This window comes from Diaporthe citri (assembly GCF_014595645.1).
Source record: "Diaporthe citri strain NFHF-8-4 chromosome Unknown scaffold_1, whole genome shotgun sequence".
In the NCBI taxonomy this organism is placed as follows: Eukaryota; Fungi; Ascomycota; class Sordariomycetes; order Diaporthales; family Diaporthaceae; genus Diaporthe; species Diaporthe citri.
The window spans coordinates 2,229,178-2,254,218 of NW_025064846.1; the positions used below are offsets into that span (position 1 = coordinate 2,229,178).

At 56.4% G+C, this 25,041-nt stretch overlaps 7 protein-coding genes across 7 annotated transcripts; 3 read left to right on the forward strand and 4 right to left on the reverse strand.

Moving 5' to 3' along the window:
• Positions 1-1,378: 1,378 nt before the first annotated feature.
• INS49_000579 (uncharacterized protein) lies at positions 1,379-4,441 on the forward strand (the record flags this gene model as incomplete). Its single annotated transcript, XM_043161416.1, has 2 exons — positions 1,379-1,607; positions 1,671-4,441. 2 exons carry the CDS (start codon positions 1,379-1,381, stop codon positions 4,439-4,441), a joined length of 3,000 nt encoding a protein of 999 aa, XP_043029922.1.
• Positions 4,442-5,744: 1,303 nt separating this feature from the next.
• Positions 5,745-7,303, reverse strand: INS49_000580 (uncharacterized protein; the record flags this gene model as incomplete). The annotated part of the gene is made up of 3 exons (XM_043161417.1): positions 5,745-6,765; positions 6,826-7,029; positions 7,110-7,303. The coding sequence occupies 3 exons, from the start codon at positions 7,301-7,303 to the stop codon at positions 5,745-5,747; spliced, it is 1,419 nt and encodes a 472-aa protein (XP_043029923.1).
• Positions 7,304-10,133: 2,830 nt separating this feature from the next.
• Positions 10,134-12,906, reverse strand: INS49_000581 (uncharacterized protein; the record flags this gene model as incomplete). The annotated part of the gene is made up of 3 exons (XM_043161418.1): positions 10,134-10,962; positions 11,269-11,771; positions 12,031-12,906. 3 exons carry the CDS (start codon positions 12,904-12,906, stop codon positions 10,134-10,136), a joined length of 2,208 nt encoding a protein of 735 aa, XP_043029924.1.
• Positions 12,907-17,363: 4,457 nt separating this feature from the next.
• On the reverse strand, positions 17,364-20,791 carry INS49_000582 (uncharacterized protein; the record flags this gene model as incomplete). The annotated part of the gene is made up of 2 exons (XM_043161419.1): positions 17,364-17,537; positions 17,609-20,791. 2 exons carry the CDS (start codon positions 20,789-20,791, stop codon positions 17,364-17,366), a joined length of 3,357 nt encoding a protein of 1,118 aa, XP_043029925.1.
• A 1,424-nt stretch (positions 20,792-22,215) lies between these two features.
• INS49_000583 (uncharacterized protein) lies at positions 22,216-22,740 on the forward strand (the record flags this gene model as incomplete). Its single annotated transcript, XM_043161420.1, has 1 exon — positions 22,216-22,740. One exon carries the CDS (start codon positions 22,216-22,218, stop codon positions 22,738-22,740), a length of 525 nt encoding a protein of 174 aa, XP_043029926.1.
• A 353-nt stretch (positions 22,741-23,093) lies between these two features.
• INS49_000584 (uncharacterized protein) lies at positions 23,094-23,876 on the reverse strand (the record flags this gene model as incomplete). Its single annotated transcript, XM_043161421.1, has 2 exons — positions 23,094-23,745; positions 23,869-23,876. 2 exons carry the CDS (start codon positions 23,874-23,876, stop codon positions 23,094-23,096), a joined length of 660 nt encoding a protein of 219 aa, XP_043029927.1.
• Positions 23,877-24,127: 251 nt separating this feature from the next.
• On the forward strand, positions 24,128-24,661 carry INS49_000585 (uncharacterized protein; the record flags this gene model as incomplete). The annotated part of the gene is made up of 3 exons (XM_043161422.1): positions 24,128-24,169; positions 24,220-24,334; positions 24,402-24,661. 3 exons carry the CDS (start codon positions 24,128-24,130, stop codon positions 24,659-24,661), a joined length of 417 nt encoding a protein of 138 aa, XP_043029928.1.
• Between the last annotated feature and the right edge of the window lie 380 nt (positions 24,662-25,041).

Sequence of the window (25,041 nt, forward strand, 5' to 3'; positions counted from 1 at the left end):
CCCCATGTCCTTGCCACAACGTCACGTCACGTCGTCGGTGGTCAAAAGGCGACTTACTTTGGGTAGGTATTCTCTTTCTACACTACAAGAAGTACAGCCAGACAGTAGACAAGGCACAGGGTGGAGACTGCTCCCACTCACCAGTTTCTGAGTGGCACGTGCGCCATGGGTGGTTCCTTTGGGTCTAGGCTGCTGCACGGCTGTGGGAATGGTGGGGTCCTCAAGGAAGGCTTTCCGCTCTCCGCGCGAGTCTTTGACTGCATCATGTGCCAGGCTGGGGGCATTCTAGCGCGTGTCGCGATTTCCTCTTGTCTCTGGCTGATGCCGACGACCGTTGTAGATAGAGCTCTCGACTCACCCGCCGCCCCCTTTTCCTCCCCTTTGCATCCTGTTGGCTTCGCAATGTCTGCTCGGTCTTGGGCTCGCTGACACACCTATCCGTGCCTCTCTCCTGGACGTATTCTTCTCGCTGGCGACGGCTGCCACTCGCTTTCAGGGTCCGTCCGTCTCGCGCCGCATTGCTGCCGCAGTACAGTCCTAAGCAGCCAACCTGGGGGACTTCTATTCTAGACTGGGAGGCTCGTTTCGTTTTGAAAGGCCTCGCTTGGCCTTCTCAACCTCCACCAGCATTTCCTCTTCTTTCCCTTTTTCCCCGCGTGCGGGCCTTTATTTAATGGGGGAACTTCCCATCGAGGTCGCTTCCCTAGATCACGAAGAGACAGGACGCGGGCCTGTCGCCTTGCTTGACAAATCTTCGGTGACCCCCACGTCGAGAACCAACAAATACCTAAAGCGTCGACGACCACTCCGCCCTTCCTTGTGATGCCGAATCCATCCTTCGACTTCTTAATTTGATCTTCAACTTTGCACCCAGCCTAGCAAGGTGTCACCGTCATCCCGCGCGGTCGAATCCAAGGCTAGGTCGAGTGTCGATATGGCCTCGAGAAACCTCCCAAATGGTACTTCAAGCCTTCCCTCATCCCTTCCCAACCTTCCTTTTTAAGACGCAAGGATCAACTCTTGTGCCGAAAAGTCTGCTTGAGCATGCGTACCCTTGCGATACTGTCCAGAAATTTCGTTTGCACCCGATCTGACTCTGCGGTTCGATCAAGGTCAACCCACGAGGCCACAGCTGCAGACTTGGGACGCTGCGGCCTTGCTGAATCCAAAGGCGGCCGTCTCGGTCCAGCAGGCCGGGCCTTCCTCCTTGCCCTCCAGGCCACCCTCGAATGGACCTCAGTTTACAAATAATCATGCGCCTCAGGTCGCCTTTCAGTTCTCGACTCCTGACGCTACCGAAAACCTCCATTCACACCCTGCCCGGCCGTCTCTGACACCGGATGGCGTATCAACCCCGCGGCACTCGGCCCCGAACGGTATGAGCTCCATGATAGAGCGTATGAACAATGTGCAAGACCGCAGTAGCGTGCCGGTGGCGAAACGACGAAGGATCGGGGAGGACTCGCAGGACCAGGGGTCCAGGAATGGCTTCCATGGCAATGGTAGCAGTGGCATGCTATCTGGCTACGTGAAGCAGAAACAACAAGAGGGCCAGGCTGCCCCTTCCATGACGCAGCAGTGTCAAAGTACTGTTGATTTAACTGGGGGTATATGGACATCCTGCCCACGTTGGAATTTGTGGTCTTGGACTTATTGCTGACGGCGAGCAGGGGACGACGAAGACGACCTCGTCGAGGTCACAGATCCGAGAGAACAAGAAGTGTGTTACGGTATGATTGGGGGCGCCTCGGTTAACTGCCACATCGTTCCCTCGCCAAAACCGGGCTCCCGATTCTTGACGCCTGGTAGCTGGCCTCAAGTCAAGGTCGTACTGAGGAGGATAGCCGAGGACAGGTCCATGACGATCGAGGTATATGACCACACGAGGAAGATCATCGGCAAGCTGGACGCCAGGACTTCTCACGGGCTCGCTCCGCTACTCGATGCGCGCTTGCTAGCCCTTCGAACTGATGCCATGATTGGCATACGACGACGTCTGGCCGATGAGGAGGCTGGTAGGCCCATCTCCAAGTCATACCCTCTCCAGTTGATGGTCTACGGAAAATTCAGATACGCGAAAACAGTTGGTTTCAACCTTGAGAAGGCAGGCTTGAACCTCCTGAGCCCTACCAGGGTCGACAAGGGTGTCCGAGTCTTCAACCCTCTGGCCAAGGAGAACCGGCCTGCCGCAGCCCCTAGAACATACGCAAACCCCGCGCCCCCTCCGGTTGCACGGACCGAAGAAGAGATCCGATCCGATGTGCTGAGCGTCTTTGATTCTCTGAAGGAGACAGAGGATCTCCCTGAGCAGGAGCCAGACGACCGCATAGTGACTCCTCTCCTGAAACACCAGAAGCAAGCCTTGCAGTTCATGACCGGGCGAGAGGACACGTCAAACATGGTGGACGAGCTGTGGCAGAAACGGACCGACGCCCGCGGGCAGCTCACATACTACAATGTCATCACCAATGAGCAATCCCGCCGAGCACCCGTCAAGGCACAAGGAGGCATCCTTGCGGATATGATGGGCCTGGGGAAGACTCTGAGTATCCTGTCGCTGGTCACGTCTACGATTCCCGCATCGCTGCAGTGGATCCAGGCGGAGCCAGTGGTGCACTCTGCGGAGGACAAGCGGCCGCCGAGAGAGCTCCCAGACAGCTTCGCCCCGCCGAAGCCTGAGTCTTTGGGCCTGACCAAGCCGAAAAGAAACTCAAAGGCCACTCTTCTGATCTGCCCCCTGAGTACGGTCACAAACTGGGAGGAGCAGATCAAACAGCACGTGCGGCCGAACTCGCTGTCCTATCACATCTACCACGGCCCTCATCGCATCAAGGATTCCGAGAGGCTGGCAGAGTACGATCTGGTCATCACGACTTATGGGTCTGTCTCGAGTGAGCTTAATGCCCGCTTGGCTAACAAGCGGGGCCCTCACCCACTCGAAGACATCGGATGGTTCAGGATAGTACTTGACGAAGCGCATATGATACGAGAGCAATCGACGCTGCAGTTCAAGGCCATATGCCGGCTTCAGGCCAACCGGCGGTGGGCCGTGACTGGCACGCCGGTGCAGAACAAGCTCGAGGATCTTGCCGCTCTGCTCGCGTTCCTGCGCATCAAGCCGTTTGATGATCGCACCAAGTTCAACCAATACATCGTTGCGCCCTTCAAGCTTTGCGATCCCAACATCGTTCCCAAACTCCGCATCCTGGTTGACACCATCACTTTGCGTCGTCAGAAGGACAAGATCAACTTACCGAAACGGCACGACATGGTCGTCAAGTTACAGTTCTCGAGCGACGAGCGACGCATGTACGTTGCATTCGAAAAGGACGCCCAGGTCCGTGTGAACGTCCTGGCCGGCCAGCGCGAACGCATGGTCGGCGGGAAGACGTACATCCACATTCTGCAGGCAATCTTGCGGCTTCGTCTGTTCTGCTCTGGCGGAAAACACCTCTTGAATGAAGACGATTTAAGACTGCTCGAGGGTCTCAGTCAAGACTCCCCCATCGACCTCGATAGCGACGACGAGGACGAGAAGCCAGCTCTCACCGAAAACCAAGCGTACGACATGTTCAACCTTATGAAAGACACAAATGGCGATAACTGCATAGGGTGCAACCAAAAGTTGGGCGCCAAGGAGGGCGCAGATATCGAGTCAGAGCGCCAAGAGGAGGTCATCGGTCACATGACGCCATGCTTCCACCTGATTTGCACGTCGTGCATCAAGGAAATCCAGGGCGCCTGTGCCTGCGGGCTTTCCCTTAACGGTCTCGTTGCCCTGCGCTTGACAAGGGCGGTCCAGGAGCACGATGCCCGCGCCGAGGGCAGAGGCCGCAATGTCAGCGGTGGCAAGGGGATCAAGGATTATACCGGCCCCAACACCAAGGTCAGGTATCTTATCGAGGAACTCAAGAAATGGCGAGATATGGGTGAGGCCAAACCAGACGAGCCACCCTACAAGTCCGTGGTCTTCTCCCAGTGGACGACGAACCTAGACCTGATCCAAATGGCCCTGGAGGCAGAGGGCATCATCTTTGTCCGCCTCGACGGCAAGATGTCCCGGACCGCCCGCACACGAGCCATGGACAACTTCCGCGAGGACGCCACCGTCCAGGTGATACTCGTCTCCATAACCGCTGGCGGGCTGGGCCTCAACCTTACAGCCGGGAACTCGGTCTACATCATGGAGCCGCTGTTCAACCCGGCGGCCGAGGCGCAGGCCATCGACCGCGTCCACCGGCTGGGCCAGAACCGCGAGGTCCACTGCATCCGGCTACTTATGGAGGAGTCGTTCGAGGAGAAGATGCGCGAGCTGCAGGAGAAGAAGATGAAGCTCGCGTCCCTGAGCATGGACCGCGAAAAGGGCGTTGGCGGCGGCCAGCTTTCCAAGTCGGAGGCGGCTAAGCAGAGACTGATGGACCTGCGAAGCCTCTTCAAGTAGGGGGGACCGCCCTCCGGTGTCCTGCTGCAGGCACGCCCTTCAGCTGGCTGCCCGTGGGTCACCATTTCAAATCACAAGGGCCGCTCTGCTTTTTCACTTTTTGCTTGACGGTCCTCTCCTTGATGCACACAAGACTTTTATGGTGACATAATATCAGTATCCTCCAGATGGCATTGGAGAATTAGCGGAAAGGTGGCTCCAGTCTAATGGCGGTGTTAATGGGCCGACTGGATGGGGACATTCCCGCTCGCATTTTTGCATCCCTAATTTTTTTAGAGTCCACACTTACTGGGAGGGCCGGCGGCGGCATCATGTCGTCCGGTCGTCGCGCATTCGACCCTTGGTGGGTTGAGGTGGTGTTTGGGGGGAGGCGTCTTGATCACTTGTGCGGATACAGTCTGCTAGAGGAGAAGGGTGTGTTCCCTCGGGATATGGGAGACTGCAGTACCACCTGCGGCCGCCGGTTTTCCTTCAATGCATCATAGATCTCTGCGCGGTGCCTTTTTGTTGCAGCTGAGACAGAGCAGTTGAGGTCGGCGTGGACAGATAGGCAGCATAGGCTGGTTGCCTCGGGGCCGGCCACCCCGTGCCGGAGACACGAAGTACATTTACGGAGACATGGCCAGGGGCAGGAGATAGATACCCATGAGATTACCCGTTTGCTATTCACAACTTCTGGTGATGATATATCTTTGGGCACTACCTTTGACTATGTGACTTGGCTAACAAGGCCAAAAAAGAAAAGAGGCCTTCTCTAGCGGAGTACTATACAGCCTCATTACTACACATTGACAATGGCAATATCCCAAATCCGCCTCTCCAGCACATTAGAGCAAGGGACGTAGGTTTTCTTGTCAGGGCATCTTGTTTTACTGTTGTGGCCTTCATGCACAACCCCCCAGCATCATGGTTTGGGTTTCTACTCTTTCTTCCACTAGTACACGGCATTTAGGCAGAGAAATTGGGTCGAAAATGACCTTGTTCACACGAGAATACTATCTGCTATGCTCTTGGGGCATGGACGGCTTGAACAAAGTGATGGGGTGTGTCCCTCAATTTTCCGGACTAAATATTTGCGCTCAAAACTCCGCCTTCCCAATACCCGGTAGACCCTTGAACGCCTCTCGAAAACCCAATCTCTGAGAAAAAGCAGCCGTGGTGGAACAAAAAGAGCCTCGTGCGGCTTAACCCAAACGATCATCACTGTGTCGTGGGGACGCTAGCGGCGGTGGAAGTGCAATCCCCGCATCCGAATCTCTGCCCTCGCTGACTCGAAAGACTTCAAACCTGATCCTTCGCTCACTCATGCAGCGTCAGCGCTCGCAACAGGGATGGGAACCTTTGTCGGCTGATTACCGGCACGAATGATCCGGTTGCCTGACGAATCGTTCACGAACGACACGTCCTTGTTCTCCATTTGTGCGCGCTTCCAGATCTCAACCTCGCAGCCTCCGCGGAGGACACCGACACGCATCGTGCTAAGCAGGTTGTGGGCAGCGTTGGAGTGGAGGTAGACACCACCGTTGAATATGGCGGTGGCATCCTTTCCAATGCCCGAGGAGATAAGAGCCTTGCCACCGGGGTGGTCCTTGATGAAGTCGGTCACGTCGTGGATGACACCCGCGATAGCAACAAGACCCCGGCCATTCTTGGCCTGCTCGACGTAGTCGTCCCAGTCGATGACAGGCAGCTGCTCGAGAGGCACACCCCAGTCAAGCTTGACCCGCTTCTGGTCGAGCTTCTTCTGCTGCTGCTGGAGACGGCCCTTCTCGATCTCGTTCTGGCGGAAGGTCTTCAGGTCGGAGGCGAGACCGAGCTGCTTCCAGAGCCAGATAGACCACTTGGTGGGGTCATACTGCCACCAGCTGATTGCGTTGCGGTAGTCGGAGGGGAACTCGTGGTGGAAGTTGTGGTATCCCTCGCCAAGAGTGACGAGCGCCGTCACGACGTGGTCCCTGGGGCTGTTGCGGTCGTCGAAGGGCTGATCCCCGAGCCAGTGGGCCAGACTGTTCACACAGAAGGTTGCCTGCTGGACGAAGAAGATGCGGAGGATGCCCGCATAAACATAGCCGCCCCACCAGTCACCCCAGCCAAGACCGGCGACCAAGGTCGGGAACACAATGCCCATGAAGATGACGGACTTGATGAAGTTCAGGTGCTGCCAGACGACGACGGGGTCCTCATTGAGGTCGGTGATGTCGGTTCGGCCGATTCGCTTGGGGTTCTGCTTCATGACCATCCAACCGATATGGCTGTACATCAGACCCTTCCTCACCGAGTAGGGGTCCTTGACGGTGTCAGTGTAGCGGTGGTGGGCACGGTGACTAATTATCGAGGTTAGTATATATGAACAGGCAAAAGAAGCAGCGAGAGGTTCAGCTTACTCCCTGGACCACCAGCGAATAGATCCCTCGACGGCACCGGCTCCGACAGCTGCGAGGTAGATTCGAAGAGGCAAGGAAGCCTTGTAGCTGCGGTGTGCCCAAAGACGATGGTAGCCGGCCGTGATACCGAGACCGGTGTTGAAGTAATAGATGACGGACCACACGGCGGTCTTGAACTGGAGAGGCACCCAGTAGGTGGAAATTCTGGTTGCAAGGTCAGCCAGTGTCATTTTGTTGGTTGTCGCCGTCGAGCTTGGCGCAGCTACGGGCAAAAGGGTACTCACAATCCCAGCAGGGGGACGAAGATGATGAAGGTGACGTTGAGCCAGTTGACATGCTTATACCAGTTGTTGACCGTGATGGGCTGCTCGGTGATGTGTGGCTTCTTCAGGTCGTACTGCTTTCCGCGGGCTGGTTTGTAATCGACAGTGCCGTCTGGGAAGGCCTGGGCCTGGGCCGCTGGTGTGGAGGAGGCCATGTTGAGAGAGATTCTGTTGTGAGGACGGTGGACGTCCAGGACAAGCTCTCTCGGGTGGTGTGGGAATACCCAGAACACGGAGGCTCTGAAGGTATTGATGGCTGAAAGGTATGTGAGGTGGGGTGGTGGTGGTTTGGGTCAGAAGAGAAAGTCGACACAAACAAGCAAACGAGTAGAAAAGAAAATGGTACCGGAGGGCCTGGAGATTTATTATTATTCAAGATTCAAGCAGTAACGTCTTGTTGGGAATTCAGGATGCGGCAGGGGCGAATGGAACCGCGGGGGAGTGGAGCTTCCCAAGTCGGACAACGGCCCTGGTCCAGTTCCTGGAAATCTTGTGCTGGTTTTGTCTGCTTCCGTTTTGTTGGTGGGTCCAAGAGAAGCAGATGCTGCACAGCTTTTTTTCCCTGCCGATATCCACCGGGACAATTTCCGTACAAGTACTGTACAGCTTTAATGCTTGCGAAAGCTGTACGAGTGGCAAAGGGACGCCGAGGTCCGGGGACAGACTGACTGAAAGACAGACGGTGGACATGCGTGCTCACTCCCTGGCAGGCGTTGGTGATACATGCATGATATTCACCTCCCTTGTGGCAACAGAGACGCTGCTGCTCTCATTCCTCTTGTCAGCCGCTCACTATGCCTACTATCAGGCTGGCTGGCAGCCTGCATGAGGTGGCAGCTGTTGAGGCTACCTGTGCTACACCAGGCGCAGGAGCTCGCGTGTAAAGGTAGACCAACATGCACAAACCACAGATCAAGTGTAGATGGCGTGGGTTAGACGCGTGGGCGGACGCCCGCGGACGGCTTTCACAAGACGGGGCACGAATGCACATCTGGGGACACAGAGCCGAGGCTGACGATCCGCCTGTGGTCGCCATGTCATCTCGATTCAGTCATGGCCAGTCATTGCGACCAGCAAGATGCCCGAGATTCCGACAATTATCAGGGCCTCTGTGCCGAAAAAGAATAGGACTGCGCGTTGTGCCTGGCCCAAGGTACGGCAATTCCCAACAAGTTGGGTCCTGTTGGGGAAGGCAGGGAAGGCAGGCACCCGGCCAAGACCTGAAGACCCCCACCCTTGCCGCTGACAGGGATCCGAGCTCAGCCCTGCCATTGAAGTTCTGCTGTCCATGGACACCCCTGTCCCTGCGGCCCTGGCAGCTCTCTCCGCAAAAAAAGAAAAGTCGCTTCGGCGGAATGGGAGCGGATCGTGACCAACGACCAGAGACACACGCCTGACACACCCGGTAAGCCGAGCTGCTGTTATTAGTCTGCCGCGGGTGAGGACGAAGAATTAAACCATCTACACTATCCTGATTGTGTGGGCGCCAATTGCAGCTCGGCCATTTGAACCACCACACGAGAGCCGCAGCTCAACGGTTTGCTGACGTGACGCGAAGACCAACACAGGCCAACAGTCCTCTAGAGAAAGGGCCGGCCCACACACAGCTCAAGCCCGTGTGGTACCTTGGTACCTGGCTACGCGGGTACTTCAACACATACCATAGTACAAGACTGCCCGCGGGCCATGAGCATCCTGTTCCAGTCTGAGCCTCATCGAACGTGGGCTCGAACATTCTCGATCAGGACCAAGGAGGCTGCAAGACAACGAGAATACCAGTCCACGTGCAGTCCTACAGAGTCGCTGGTCCAACCCCACCTCGCCTTCAAGCGTTGTGGGCGGGTGGCGACAAATCCCCGAATGAAGGATTGAATGGCTGGGTAGTGTAGATGGATCTGCCCCGAGATCGTGGGTCCAGAGTCATCACGACCAGCATCGGGGTCAAACTTGGGCAGGACTGGCCTCGGCCTGCCCAGCCCACCGTGGTGAGAGGATAAAAGTGGCAGGTCAGGCACCGTCATGATCTAGCATGTGTTCATGTGCAAAAAAGCTTATGCGGGCCACAAATGCAACGCCCGTCCCGACCTTGTCCCGACCTTGTGTCTACCCCTGCCCGGTGTAGGGTGTGAGAGCCCATGACGGGATACTGACGCTATCGCGCTTGTCACGCCACAACCGCGCCGAGCTGCTAGCCACCCTACTTGTCTGCCGGTGTCTGCTTGGTCCACATACCAGTGGACTCGCCTCAAGCCGAGCCAGAACAGCCCGCTTTTTCTCAACAAATTGACTGTCACATGGGTCCCTGTTTCATCTCATCGATTGTCTATCCTCGCGGCACGGGAACGCCAGGCAGAGCTGGCTTCCCGAGACGAGAACCACCGTCCCGCCCGCGCTGTCATTCCGAACAGAGGGAGGGGAGCTTGTGAAAAGACTTCCCGCCAACACTTCCCCCGTGCCCTCGGCAACTGCGCATGGGGGTCGTATGCTCTGACCTCGTGGGTAGGGGTTTTCTACACGTTCCGAGACTAGACGTACACAGTACCTGTTACCTATCATCAATCCACCCACCGACCCGAATTTGCGCTACATGGACTTACACCCGGTCAGTCGCCAAATCGGGGACATCAATTCATCGTGAACAATCCTCTCAGGAAGTCGACATAGTCTTTGTTCCCACATGATTTCATTACAATCGTACAGTCCATAGCCGGCTGTATGCTATCCAACAATGCCTGAAGTTTCCTCCACCTCCTACCTACACGCCACACTCCCCAGCTTGGACCTTTGACTCTCCCCCTTCCCCCAAATGCACATGATGAAGTGAATATGACCGAGCCGAGTTCCCCTCCTCTCCGTCCAACTACAATCAAATACAGACAATATGAAGGGGAAAATGTTATCAGATGGAAAAGAAAATAGATGGAACTGTCATGTCTGGTCGTTTCATCGCTGTCGTCTAACATGATTTTGGAGCTTCACGCTGTCTCAAATGCCCAGGTCCTCGTCGATGTCGCCAGAACCCACCGGCGTCAGCGCCGCGTCCGAGGCGTCGTGGCCTGACCCGATGCCCAGGAACTCCGCCGGAACGTTGGCAGATCCAGTCGAAGCCGACGACCCGTGACGGGCCGCCGGACGGACCCCGAGCTCTGCCAGCTGTGGTGGTTGCGGCATCGTCATCTCGACCGCACTGTCGACTCTTTCTCCCCCCTTAGCTTCCCTCGGAACCATGACTTGGCTCGTGCTCTTCTGTGTCTGTACTTCTGCCTCACCAGGGACCAGAGCGACCTTCCCTGGGGCTTCGGGTTCTGTATTCCCCGACCTCTCAAAAAGAGGATTTTGTTTCTGTGTGTTGTGCGTGTTGGTCTCATCATGAACACCGTTTCTCATGCTTTTTGATGCTGCCTCCTTGCCCGTGTCCCTCGGCCGACTGTTGTCATTTTCCAATTCCAACGGTGCTTCCTTCTCCAAGTGGTCTGCATTTGGCGGGCGTACTGTCGGCGGCTCAACAGCTTCCGCTATATCTGCCAGTGGCTCCTGCTTCTCATTGTGGAGCGGCGCTTCGTGTGTTTGCATTGGTACTAGGAAGTCATCCCCTACGACCAACTCCGGTATGGGCGGCTGCAAATCACCCTTTCTCTCAGGTGCCACGTCCTGCCCAGCGTGTGCTCGGACAACCTCGTCCGGGGCGACGTCACTCTCCGTCGGAGTCCTCGTTCGGTCGGGACTGCTTTCCGCTGGCCGTGACCAGGGTGGATTGTACCTCCGCTCACCATAGCCCAGGTTGCTAGGCATTGGGCTTGGTGGAGACCGCCCCCTGGTTGGATAGAAGTAAGGTTCGCGGGAGATCCCAGTGGGTGAATTGACATATGTGTGTCCCACGCTACTTCCATGAGACCACTCCGGTGGTGGCTGGACTGTCCTGATAACCGGCCGACCATCTGATTGGTATCCATCGACAACGTATTCTTGAACCGAGTGGCCATCGTCAACAGATATCGATGGCTGCACTCGTCGTGGAGCGTCAGTCTCTATCCGCTGAGGAAACATTCGCAACAGGTCGATCGCCTGCATCCGGTGTCTTGGGTCGTCAGCAAGGCAAATGCTAACAACTGTCCTGTACCATTCCGGCACGTCCAGCCCCTCTTGCAGCCTCAGCGGGCGGCCATGGGCCTCTGGCTCGTCTTCTTGTTCGGCCAAAGCCCACAGCACCATCCCCAGCTGATACAGATCGGATTTCACACCGATATACATGGATATACGCTGGTTGCTATCAATCAGCGGGGTCGCCTCTGGTGGCTCCCAGCCCACAGGACATCCTCGCCTGTTGATGTCGATGATCTTGGCGTTGTCCTCATCGTCAATGACAATGTTAGAGAGGGTGAAGTCGCCCTGCACGAAACCCGACTCGTGAATTTCAGAGAGACCCTCCACAATCTGCCGCGCCCACCTCTCTCGTCGAAACCACGGGAGACTGTGGTCATGATCAAAGAGGACATCGATCAGTGCGCCTTGTTCCGCGTAGCTGATGAGAAGGCCCTTAACGTGCTCGCCATAGTCATCCACGATGACGCCGTGGAAAGCAATGACGTTGCGAGAATTGGACAGCCGGCTGAGTGCGTTGATCTCGTAAGAAACTCGTCGACTGTATCGGGCCCAGGGATCTCCTTCTTGATCAGCGTCTGACCTCTGATTCGGACTTTATACACAAAGCCGGACATGTGGGAATCGAAATCGATGCTGCTTTCCCTTATGCGTCGACATCCGAGGTGCTGGATCATTCGGACCGTGGGATAGTGAATTATCTCCTGTCTGGCTGTCAGTATTGTGGTCGGGTCGTGGGGGAGGATGAGTAGCCGACATTAATGTCTTCAACGACATGCACATGCAGCCGTCCGTCTGTTGTCTGCAGTTTGAGATTGGTCACGGTGTCGTAGAATTGGATATCGACCAAGCTCTCTCTGATCGCCTCGTATATCTTGGCGCTCTTGTCACGTTGGAATTTGGTATAGAGTAGGTCCATCTCGAGCGAGTTGTCGGGCGCGTTTCGGTAGTCCAGCGAGATGGTCACCCTCCGCCAGTGCACATTCTTTTCGCGATATGTGACAAAGAATTTCTCCCTCTTAGACTTGTCCCTGAAATGCATGGAAAGATTGAGAATCCAAATCCGCTCCAACTCTTCATGAATCATGGCATCGTATTGCGAGGTGGTCATGGAAGCTGTGTCGTTGATGGACTCAGCTTCATGCGCAGGTGGGTCGTCTTCTCTAACACCCTCATCAAGGCTTATTTCGCCAAGGATGTCAAGCATCTTCTCATCCACAGAACTTCTCGGTATCGACGGCGCAGGCACAGCAAACGTGCGCTCGTCAGTCCTGATGAAGTCAGGCGCGCTTGTTCGAGGGTCAGCGGGGTGACTACCGCTTTGGGAAGCATGCAGTCGCCTGTCGACGGAGACGGCTCTTCTCTCGACCGGTGTTGGTTCGACAGGCTCAAGATTGTTACGGACTTCATCTTGCTGCCTCTTGAAAGTCTGTGTCCTGGGCAAGCCAGGCACTACTTTTCGCGAGACTCTCCGAATCAGACCCGAACGTGGCTCGTCCTCACTCTGTTCTGTTGGGGCTGGATCATGCGCAAGCTTCTCCGAGACGCCCGCTGCGCCGTTGCCTTGTCCGAATAGCCTCCGCCACATGCTGTGCTGCTTGGTCTGAGGATCGGCAGCTGCGGCAGGCTCAAGCTGCGCAGGATTGGCTTGAGCCATGATAGCCGAGTCGTCAGAGGCAGTCCAGGTTGGACAACGAGACAAGCGGGCTGGAAGGTGAACAGATAAATCTGAGAAGCGAGAGGCTATGATATCTTATTCATGAGCCCCGAACCCTCGTGCAAGGCCTGGCGGGGGTGGTGGCCGGCAAGCCGGCCGACGTTAGGTAGACACAGCCGAGGATGGCGTCGAGACTGTCTCAGTGGCGGGACAGCCCTCGGACTGCTGTGTCTTGCGGCCTCCTAAGTGTTTGCCTCGCGGCCGCCGAGTGGAGAGGCTCAAAGGCAGGGCCTCAGCAGGCTGGTGAGGACGAGGGGCTAGGGAGACCAGCTGCATCGAGCGCGCATGCGGGCATTGGTTGTATGTGATCAGCCGGTCCTAGGTGCACAAAAGTGGCCGCAATTTCTGGCCGGCGGCACAGGCAGGAAAGCAGGCAGGAGGTTGAGGACGACAGAGGATAATAGTGGAGAGGTTTGCGTGACAACCAGGTCCAGGAAATCCGTGGCTGAGGCAACGCTTGCGGGTCGAACCTTGCGCGGCCTTCCTATCACACCTTCGATGACCTGACCAACAAGCCTTGGAGCTGCCGTCAGGCGAGAGACACAGTCAAGTGTACTACTGTGTGGGGCACAGACATATAATAACAACGATGGTAGAGAGGGCGGACGGGAGCAAAGGCTGCTGGGCTCCGAGTAAGCGGCAACAAGAAAATAAAGTTTCGTTGCCGAGGGATAAAATAAGAGGGGGAAGAGACGAGAGAATGAGAGAATTAAGAAGCGTATACGAGTGCTGGATGAGAGAGGATGGACGTCTTCCTTTCTGTAATTCCTCGCCGGCCTGAAGAGCGTGGTGCTCTGGAGCTTGGAGCTTGGCGGTCAGGGCAGGGCAGGGCAGGGCAGGGCATTGAGGACGTGCGAGGTCGCAGCGTCTTGAGCAGTTTGTTTTCTGGGACCCTCGACCCCTGCCACGATGGAGGGACGATACGATGCGATGGAGATGGAGGAGGAGGAGGGAGCATGGGGCATGGAGGGGTAGCAAAGAACCAGTCGACCGCGGAGGTTGGGCTGGGGGGGCCAAGTTGGACCGGGGAGGCTGGCAAGCTCGGCCGTGGTGCGGGTTGGGATGCTTGGGACAGGGGAACTTTGGGAAGCAGGACAAGGGTCAGAGTGGTGGGGTCGCACACGTGTTAGAGCAATACTGGGACCGCATCCTCCTCCGTCGCCAGTCAGTGTCTACCTCATGACATCGTCCGGCCGGCGACACACTGCCCAGGTCTATGTAGGCACGCAGGCATGTCACCACTTGTGCCTGACACACCGACCCAAGCCACAATGGGCCATGGCCGCCATCACCAGTTCCCCGGACGCGACCCTGTCACCGTCACTCTAGGCACGACCCTAGACACGACCCGGCCGAACCAAGGCGAGGATGCCAGACAGCATTGACCCTGCTGGGGCAGACTTGGGAGAATATCAGAACCCAAACCTGCGTCCATACGGCCTCACAGGAACACGCTGGACTGGCCCTCCATCGCCACCTGCGATGCTCTCCAGCTGCCGTCCCGCCAGAGCGGGATGAACTGATTGATTGCACATGCAAGATGATGGCTGTATGCTGCCGAAGATCCGGCCGGGCAGTATCCATCCAGAATGCATGCCTATTTACAGTAGCTATCTCGTCTACGTAGTCTGCCGCGTCCCTCTGCCAAGCCGTCCAGTACCTCTAGTATTCGGCTATCAAGACCCACCCCCCTGCCCCCGGTTGGATCTACCTACATGCCAGACCACCCCTGGTTCCGGGTCTTGAGCCTCACAGTCAGTCTCTCACCGCTCCCCTGGGCATACGATTCCATTGTCTCACCGTGTTCGACTCGAATTTCCACGCGGAGAAAAACAGGGCGTCCATCATGACCTAGCCCCCCCCCCCCGTGGCATCATCTTGCTCGACCTCGATCTCGGTGCCTGAACAGATGTGGCCCCCAAGCATGGGCACATAACCCACCCAGGCCTCGCATTTGCTGCTTGGGGCAGGTGATAGGCCAATGGACAGCGCATTGATTGGGATGCAGCCCGACCGCAGCCAATGACGCCGACAGCCAGGGCTCGACTTAGACCCGGCGAGGGGCAGGAGCCCGCAGTCACGGTTTCCTCCTGCCACGCCCGTAGGTGGGGAGACGGGCGCAGATCAGCCATAAGTTTCCGGCAAGCCTCAGACTCACGACAACCAGCCCAGATCCGACGGGGCCGAGACTGGCTGCGGCCGTCGACGGCTGGGAACCCAATGTAAAGTACATTGCGGACTGCACGGAATCAGCACAAACGACTCACCCGATCTGACGTCAGTCAGGCGAGTTCATGCCGGGCCCGCAATCGTTGTGGATGCACGATGCCACTAATGTTCTGACGCGAAGAGGGAAAAAAATGTGGCTCCGTCAACGGGCATGTCCAAGCAGCAGCGCGCGTGTCAGCCCTGTCCCACGGAGCCACAATTATTGGCGCCGGCGCATCTGGCACGCCTGCCTCCTGTCTCTGGGCCGGAACAGCCTCCGTTGCTGCAAGACATTTCGCACGGGGGTGCCAGCCTTTTGGGCATGAGGAAGGTCTAGACCAAATAGCCAAATGCCTCCCAAAAAGACGCAACATCAGCCAGCCCCAAGGCAGCGTGCCTGTCAGGGGGAACAAAGCGGGCTGACTGATCGAGCAACCGCCCCGGCGGTAGCGGTAGTCAGTCCCTTGGGCATCAATGCAAAAGACCGTCATATGGCGCGGTGGGGCTGACGAGCCGAGACTGGCTCGCAGAAAACCGTCGCTCTACATACAGTAAATAGTCCCGCGAAAATTCCAACGGGGACGCCCATCGTGTGCGTCGCCTTTCATCGCTGCCATCACCTCGTGTTATCGCGATTGCCCAGGGCCGGGCAAGGGCCCCTCCCGATTGGGCTCTAGCTGGGCGATGGATGGTTCAAGGGAGAAAGAAAGCATTGAGCGCTCCCGTCAGGTGATTGCTTCTGGCGGACAGGCAGGACAGGCATTGCATGCCAATCTCCCGTTCCCAGACGGCGAGCGCGGCAACGCTAGGGCAGCAGTGCTTAGGGACGACCCGCGCGATCGTCTATCATTCCCGTCCAAGGATGGCCTGTTAATCCACGGGCGGGGGGGAGTCAGTCTTCTTCAACGGCTAATCTTACCCAGCACTCCGTTGTTTTGCTTTGCTTTGTTACGACGTCCCGGACGACTGCTTTTCCTGTGTTATAATTGCAACGGCCGAGGCAAGCAAGAGACTCCGCCTCCACCCCCATTTTATTATACATGATACGCACATACATACAGAGAACCCACACAAGCATGCTGTGGCCCACTAACCCCGTGGGCAGGACCAGCCCACCTGCGGCCACGCATTGTGGGGTGCCGCTGGCCTGGGCCCACCAACCCACACGTCCACTCGTCCCAAGCACCACCAGAAGCAGGTGAACAAGAAGAGCGGCAGTGCCATCTAACGAAATCGATTCGCCGACAGCCCGCGCCGACACGTCCGCCTGGCAAAACCCTCGCCCTGGTTGGGCACCGAAGGGGTAAAGAAAAGGTGCTGGTTGGGCCTTACTGTAGCGCATAGGGTACCTACAGTACACTCCTGCACGCGCTACCTAATAATAAACCACATGTGCAGCAGCGCGGTGCAGGAGAGAAATCATGGGACGAAGGAGGGGACACGGAGCGGCTTTTGCTGCGTCTCGTCGCGACCCCCGAGCCGAGCAGGTTGTCGCCTTGCCTTGCCCTGCCTGCCTGGCCTGGGCCCCACGTAAGCACGAACGAGCTGCTGCTGCTGCTCTAGCTGCACGGCCCAACGTCGTGCGACCACGAGAGCTGCGAACCCAACGGGCCTGGGGGAGGAACGTCCGCCCTCCATTACCACCTGTGTGTGTCTGTCTCTGAACGACGGCGTGCGCAATTGGGTTTCGGGTAAGGCTACAGATCTCAGAGGCCTTGACGTCCAGTCGCTTCAGCTTCATGCAGCTCAGGATGGTTGTGGTTTAGGCCTAGGCAGGAGCCAGGTGGGTGGGGGGGGACAGATGGCGTAGCAAAGGTGCGCCCTTTGGGCCGTCCCAACTCTAGGTAGTGCAAGTGTCTGTGCCTGTGAAACATGGAGGTCACCCGTCTTCATCTTCTCTGTGCTATTGGTACATCGCCAGTAAATGTTGTCCGACAGAATCCTTGACGTCTGCCGGTGTTGTAATATACATCTATTGTCAATGCGTAGAGGGGAGATTTGCATTCGTCACTCGTCCCCCTTTTTTGCATCTAAAGTCTGACAGCCAGGCTGCTGTCCCTTTTTCCCAAAGCAGATGAAGTCATGCCGCACGCCGGTAATGCTCTGCCTGTATGGTCTAGAATTATGTGGTATGCCAAACTGCCTAATCAAGTGTGCCCGGTGATGGTGTCTACCCACGACGGCTGACTCTACTCGCTCTCGCTGCCCTCCTCCTTGCTGCTGCTGCCGTCATTGGAGTCGGGGCCCTTGTACTGGGAGGCCTTGTCGGTGTTGGCCTTTTCGTGATCGAGATTCGGGAAGATGAGATCGAAGATCTCATTGTACCAGCTCGCTGGCCGTCCTTCGATGCCCTCTTTGATGTTCTGGAGCAGTAACGTTAGCATCTGCAGTCAACTCGGAAAGGGTAGGGCAGCTTGTCCGGGTGACAACTTACCTCAGGAAGCTCGAGCCAATCTGACAAGTTGTCGTCTGGGAAGATGATCATCTTACAGCCGGCTCGTCGTGCTGCCACAGTTTTCTCTCGTAGCCCGCCTATCCTCAACACCTTGCCAGTGAGCGTCAGCTCACCCGTCATGGCTACTGTAGGGTCCACTGGTGTCTCAAATGCAAGTGAGAGCAGGGACGTCGCCATTGTCACTCCGGCAGATGGTCCATCCTTTTGCACCGCGCCCTCTGGGACGTGCACATGCACTTTGGCGTGGTCGAAGAAGTGATTTTGAGGGAACTTGTTGGCCATCAACGATTTCGCAAACGAGTAAGCGATCGTTGACGACTCCTTCATGACCGTCTTAAGGTTGCCAGTGATCTGCAGTGCGCCAGTGGTCTTGGGCTTCAGGGAAGACTGCAGGATGGACTCGACGTACATCGCAGCACCTCCCATCTGCGTCCAAGCCAGGCCCATTGTGACACCTGGAGGCGTGACATCGTAGAGCCGGTCAGAGGTGAATACTGGTGGTCCAACATAGTCCTTCAGGTTGTCCTTGTCGATCGTGACCTGAACAGTATCGGGCACCTTCAATGCCACGCGGGGCTGCTCGGTTGTCTCCTTCTCGGAAGCTGTCGCGGCTGACGCAGGATCTGACTCTGCTGTCTTCTTCTCCTTTTCTGACTCTTCCAAGGCTGCCTTGCCCTCGTCGGTCAAAGCCTTCTCTTCTGGCAACACATCCTCGCCGAGGTCCTGGACAATCTTCAGGGCAGATTTCCTATACACCTTCTCGATTTGTTTCTTCAGGTTTCGCACACCGGACTCTCGGCAGTATGATTTGATAAGCTCCTCAATGGCCTCGTCAGACAATTTGACGTTCGCCTCCTTGAGGCCAGCCAGTTCCTTGGCAGCTGGCGAGAGGTATCTCTCCGCAATGGCCATCTTCTCGTCGGATACGTAACCGGAAAGCCTGATCACTTCCATACGATCAAGTAGGGGCCTCGGGATGGTATCAGTCATGTTCGCTGTGCACACGAACAGGACCTTTGATAGGTCAACAGGCACATCCATGTAGTGGTCCAGGAATGAGCTGTTCTGCTCCGGGTCTAACAGCTCGAGCAGTGCTGACGAAGGGTCTCCTTGGTATCCACGACCGATCTTATCTATCTCATCAATCAGGATGAGCGGATTCTCAGTCTGGCACTTCTTGAGAGCTTGAATGACCCGGCCGGGGAGTGCACCAACGTATGTTCTCCGATGGCCCTTGATTTCGGCGACGTCTGTGAGACCACCGACGCTGAATCTGTAGTACTGGCGGTTCAGTGCTCGAGCAATTGATTTACCGATACTGGTCTTGCCCACACCCGGCGGACCCACGAAGCACAGGATCTTGCCTTCAACTGTGCCACGCAGCTTGCCAACGGCGATGAATTCGAGGATGCGGTCCTTGACGTCCTTGAGTCCGTAGTGGTCCTCATCCAGCACTTTCATCGCGTTTTGGATCTCAAAGTTCTCCGCACTCCTCTGGCCCCACGGAATCTGCGTAAGCCAGTCCAAATAATTCCTTGTGACGTTGAATTCAGACGCCGCTGGCTCGAGGTGTGCGAGTTTATTGATTTCGTCATCGAACACCTTGCGCACGGCTTCCGGCATCGCCAGTTTATCAGCCTTCTCCTTGAACCTTTCGACCAGCTTGTCCTTTCCGTCAGATTCAATGCCGAGTTCGCGACGAATGCCCTTCATCTGCTCCATGAGCCAGTACTCCCTTTGTCTCTTGGTGATCTTGCTTTCTACGTCCTTCGTGATTTTCGACTGTAATTGCGCGTTCATGAGCTCTTTCTTCAGAACGACGAGTGCTTTTTGCATCCTCTCCTCAACATTCAAGCTTGAAAGGACCTCCTGAAGTTCCGCCGAGTCTCCAGCGCTGACAGCAGCAGCGAAATCGGCAAGCTTGGCTGGCTCGGCCGTCACATTGCCAGTGGACTGACTCATGGAGAAGGTCGATATCTGGTCGCGGAACAGACTATTCATCTGGGCAACCTCTTTGAAAACATTGACGATCTCGTTCGTCACGGCGCGGATGACCGGGCTCTTGGGGTCGTATGGCTCGTCGGTCAGATTCTCGACATTGACCAGGCTGACTGGGTACTTTCGCAGGAATGATGTCGGCTCATATTTCTCGGCGCTACCGTCTGCCTTCGAGGCAACAGCGCTTTCCTCAAAGCTGGCCACGACATCACCCTTCTTATCAGGTGAAGCATCTTCCTCGGTAGGCTTTGGTGTTGGTATTACTTCTGGCTCTGGTTCCGGAGTCGCATTCGTGGTTGGAGAAGGGGTATCGGTGGGTTCGGATTTCTTGGCATCGCTCTGCCCTGGTGGAATCAGTGTTGACAGCTTGATACGTCGATGTGGGTACAAGATGGCCGTCAGACTGTTCTGCTCGCCGTGGACGGGGAAAGCACTCGTGATCTGAGCGAAGACACCCGTATCGTACACATCATCCGCATTGTGAATAACGTCGTCATCTGCGTTCTCGTCTTTGAACAGGAAGGCTCCGACGTAAGGCTGCCCCCGCTTGATCATGTCAGTGACGGCCGCCGCGACGTTGGGATCCTTAATCGTAATCGCCTTGTAAAAGCCGGGGAAGAGCGGCCTCCTGGCGATCGGAATCGCCATGACCTGGGGGTATACATCCGGCACGGTTGGCTTTTGCAAAGCTCTTTCTGATTTCCGGCCCTTGCGGCCCCCGTCTCCCGATCCATCGCTGCCCGATCCAGATCCAGCCGCACCGCCGGCAGCACTGCCTTTGCCGTCTGCCGGGTCTGATTTGCCTTCACCGCTGGCAGGGCCGTCGGCGCTCGACGATTTGGCCTCACTGATCTCCTTTTCTAGCTCCTCAGTTTGCTTCTTCAGGTTTGCCTTCGCCTCTTCTTCTGAGAGAGGCTCAATCGTATTGTCGAAGAATCCTCTTCCTTTCTTGTCGGAGAGTATCGCGGAGGTGGAGAATGTCGACCTCGTCGCAGCATGAGGGCTTGACCTCGGAATCTGAGACTTGGGAATGAGCCTGCTGCCTAGGCGGCTTGAAGCATTTGATGAGAGTCCTGCCGAAGGAGACACTGTAAACGCCCTTTGCACGCTCCGGGAAAGCTGGCCTGGCGTGGCTGGCCTGGAGACTCGTTGTCGGAGAAGCATTGCTGGTGGAATAGGAAGGCTACGGACAACCCGTACCCGCGCGAGTGTGGAGAATTGAGAGACGAGCTTGTTGACCACGGCCTCGTCAAGATCTCAAGGAAAAAGGAATGGCAGTGCAGCAGGAAAGGATAGAGTTTTGTTATCGGCTATTGCGACCGTTGGCCGTGCTCGTTGGGGTTTGGATGACAAAATTACTCTCTTCGTCATCACCATCGGTGGCTACTTCGGCTGATCCCGACCCTGCCGACCTCGCTCCGTCTCTGCGCACGAGCCAGGCTCTGCTCAACCCACACCCCGCCCGCCACTCCATTGGCAGCGCCGAGGCTATGTGACAACTTACCTAGACTACAAATTACTCTGGGATAGCTAGCCTGTTGCCTTACGGATAAACCTGCAATGGAGTGACCTGGTACGGGACAACTGCTGCAGATATGTACTACAACCTCTCATATGATAATCTCGTCCAGAATGCTGAAACAAAGGAGGAGTCTCGCAGAATAGCCTACTGTATTCTCCAAGATAGCCTAGAGACGGTATCCCCTCGCTGGTAACATGAAAACCTTCAGAAATCCTGCGGGCTCTTACTATCGGCAGACGTTCCTCCACAATTCTGGCCTTCAATGGCGTCACTAGCGCGACTCATACGACGACCATTAACAATTTCGCACGATCAAAATAGGACTTCCCTGGCCTGTAGCACTGTCTGAAGTGCAGAGTCTGCAATGTGAGCCTGTCCACTTGAGATGCTGCTATGGAAAGCATACTACCGTAGGCAGCTGACACTGGACCAAGGCCGACTCCTTCGGGCCTTTTGTAGAGGATCCCTGTGCGCTCTATCTTATCGAGTCCCAGGCGAGGCTAGACCACCAAGCTCCCCAGATTTCAGTCCACACCCCACAGTCGAGCCACCTGCAGGGGCCCTAGCTACCCAAATATATAACACCAACTTCTTGCAACCTCGGAATCCATCTAGCCCCCGAATTGTGCCTGCTTACCACCCAGCAACATCGACCTCACGCACTCAATACCATATTTTGTTACAACGGACGACGCAGTGATCTGTAAAGCGGGACCTCGTATTCCTGGACCGGAAGCCACTTGACATATAAACCCCTCGGGTTTTCCTGCATGACGTGAACCTCACTTCACGTTCGCCCTCGGTTCAGTCTATCGAGTGCGCCAGTATCACAGCCCACCTCGTCACTTGGCTAGGTTATATCGGGTGCTATATATATATATATATATATATATATATAGACACATCTATATCTAAGCACGCGGCCTGCGCTGCCTCAGTGTTTCCGGATATACACCTGCTGACGCCAGTTCTCTCTGTTGCTGCGTGTGTTAAGCGTGCAACTTGTTCCAATCCGCTCCAAAGCCCTGTGTAGCCGCACACACATACATACAACCGTCTCCCCAAGATGTCCTCCGCAGATGCAAAGGATGTGGCCTCGAGCGTCTCGAAGCTGTCGCTTGATACACAGAACGCCAAACAACCGGCCAAGCCAACACCAAAGAAGGAGCCGGTCGCCGACTCTTGGGAAGACGAGGACCTTTCCTCTGACACCGAAACCGAAACAGAAAGGACCAGCAATCCGGGTCCCTCTGAGGGAGACCCACACGGGACATCCGCCCCTCCACCGACACCCGTCACCCCGAGCTACGGCCAAGGGGCATTCTCGTCCGCGGACCCGTCCGGGGGCTACCACATATCGGCAGGATCGTCCGGCGCCCCCGCGGCCCGGCCAGAAAAGACAGACGCCGTCGCGAGGAGGATGATAGCCGGCGCACTGGGCATGCGGGCGCCCAAGCTGACGGAGGAGCAGAAGAACTACGACAAGGCCGTGCGCGAGAAGGAGCGCAAGCGCAGGGAGGAGGAGAAGGCCGCGCAGAGGCGGATGGAGGAGGAGGCTGCCAAGGCGAAGGCGGCGATGTGGGACGACTGAAGACCGCAAATCTCTCGGTTATGTTGTCCTCATTTTTATGACAGGCATTTGGGCCTTGAGCACGAGGTCTGTATTGCTTGATCTGCAGGCACGGCTTTCCCAAGGCCTGATCATGAGCACTTGTCTGCCGCGTGTTCGTCGTTACAAACCCTCGTGAGGGAGTATCCTGGAGTTAAGCATCGTCAAATGGGAGGTGATGGCACTTTGAATTAGTACACACTGCATACGTTTGGCACGAAAGCATAGTCATATGTATTCTGTTAACAAGGCTCTTCGCCATAAGCGTATTGAACGCCATGATCAAAACATTCTCGTGCATTATCGAGCCACGTCACGTTGGTGATCTTTGCATCTCATTCAGTTCGCATTTCCTTCCGGTGAACTTCAGAGCCCCTGTTCACATCCTCGAGCACAACGTGCTGTCCCTTCCACAGCATCGACAGCTGTGACTCCCCGTCCCCGCCGGCATGCCGCATGCCCACCCCCAGGCCCTCCAGCCCCTCCTCCTCAGCCCTGCGGTTCCACAGCATCTGCTGGACGTGCCCCGCCCTCGTGCACGAGATAAAACACATAGGCCACCTACTCCGCGCGAGCGAGTCCCTCACGCCCTTGGTCGCCGGCTTCTCGGTGACGAAGACGCCCAGGACCCCGTGGCCCTTCCACCCGACCGGCGCGCCGACAAACGCGCCCTCCAGCTCGCGCACCAGGTTCGGGGACGACTTCCTCGCGATGGCCTTGCACTGGGCCAAGACCCGTAGTGGCTCCTTGGAGGATGGGACGGTCCATGTCCCGAGCAGGTCGATGCCGTAGTCTGAGTGGCCGCCCACCCTCTTCAGGTAGAAGCCGTACTGGGAGAGCACTTGGGCAACGGTGTACTCGTAATGGGTGCCGACGTAGAGAGTGGACTTTTGGTCGAGCCCTGACCTGTCGGCGTATGCGAGGAATGAGGGCAGATCATGGTGGTTGTTGGTTGGAGGGTCTGGGTAGATCAAAGTTGAGTTGAGCCTGGTGGGTGTCCATGCTGAGGCCAATGGAGTTGCTATCCCGGGCAAATTGTGTGTTTTTTATGCGTCCCAGCAGACGCGAATGCTGAGCGCTCAGCCCATGCCGTGGGATCGTTATCATCACCGTGACATGTCGTTTGTTTGGTGAATTCTGCCACGGATATGTTTCCAGGGCGGAAATAAATTTGGTTTCTAGTCGCGCTCTTGCGCGCCCCTGTTCAGTCCAGGTGCCCACTGCAGCATGCGTAGAAGGAGCTAGGGCCAACGTCACTCAAGCACCCCTGCCAAACTGCGTGGGGTGTAAACTGGCGTGCATCAAAGCCGACAACTTGAACAAGCCGCGACAGCATTTCCCTCCTGTTCTTCCTAGCAAGCTTGCAAAGATGGGTGACAGATTAACTCAGCTCCAGGATGCCGTCGATCAGGTAAGGCTCAGCCCGTTCCAAAATGAGCAGTGTACTAAGCGCAGTCCCAGCTGGCGCAACAATTCGTCGCATGCATCCATTTCCTCCACCGATACCACGATCGCGAAATACTGGGCCCCAAGGACCAGGTCAGAGAGGTGAAGCCGGAGGAGGACCGCAAAGAAAGTGAGCCTTGATCGCACGACCTCCAATTGGTATCTCCTGCCTGTTGTCTAACGATCCCTCGGAACAGTTACGCCGATCCCAGCCGAGGAGTTCAAAGCAGGCCAGATTGAGCTCGCGCGCGACCTGGTCTTGAAGGAACAGCAGATCGAGTTTATCATATCCTCGCTCCCGGGGCTCGAGAACAATGCGGAGGCACAGGAGCGGTGCATAAGGGAGCTAGAGGAGGAGCTTCGTGTCGCGGACGCGCAGCGGCAGGATGCGATCCGCGAGATGAACGAGGTTCAGGGACAGCTGGACCAGGTCATCCGGGGCACGAAACGGCCTTGAGTCGATGCGGGATCAGGAACAATTCCATACGAAGAGTCATACACTTGGCGGTTCATTTTTCGGCGTTTGAGGGGCACGGCGTATAATGGCGTTGGGATTCACGGATACCCACAAGGAAGACGGCCGTTCTGGAAGATTGGATCATCTTCGGAAGCGTCGAGGGCATTACTCTACGAGGCATCAATGACCAGCTGTCGAATGAAAGCCACGAAGAGGGCCTCAGCTGAGCATGTGGTCGTGCTAGTTGCTAGAGAAGCATTGTAGGTAGCAATCTGCTTAAGACCACACGGTGGACCAGAGAACTTAACAAAGCAGGATATTTCCAGGTCTGGCGTAGGACCATTGCTTTGCCGGTTTTGCAGTCAACAGAGTTCAAGTAA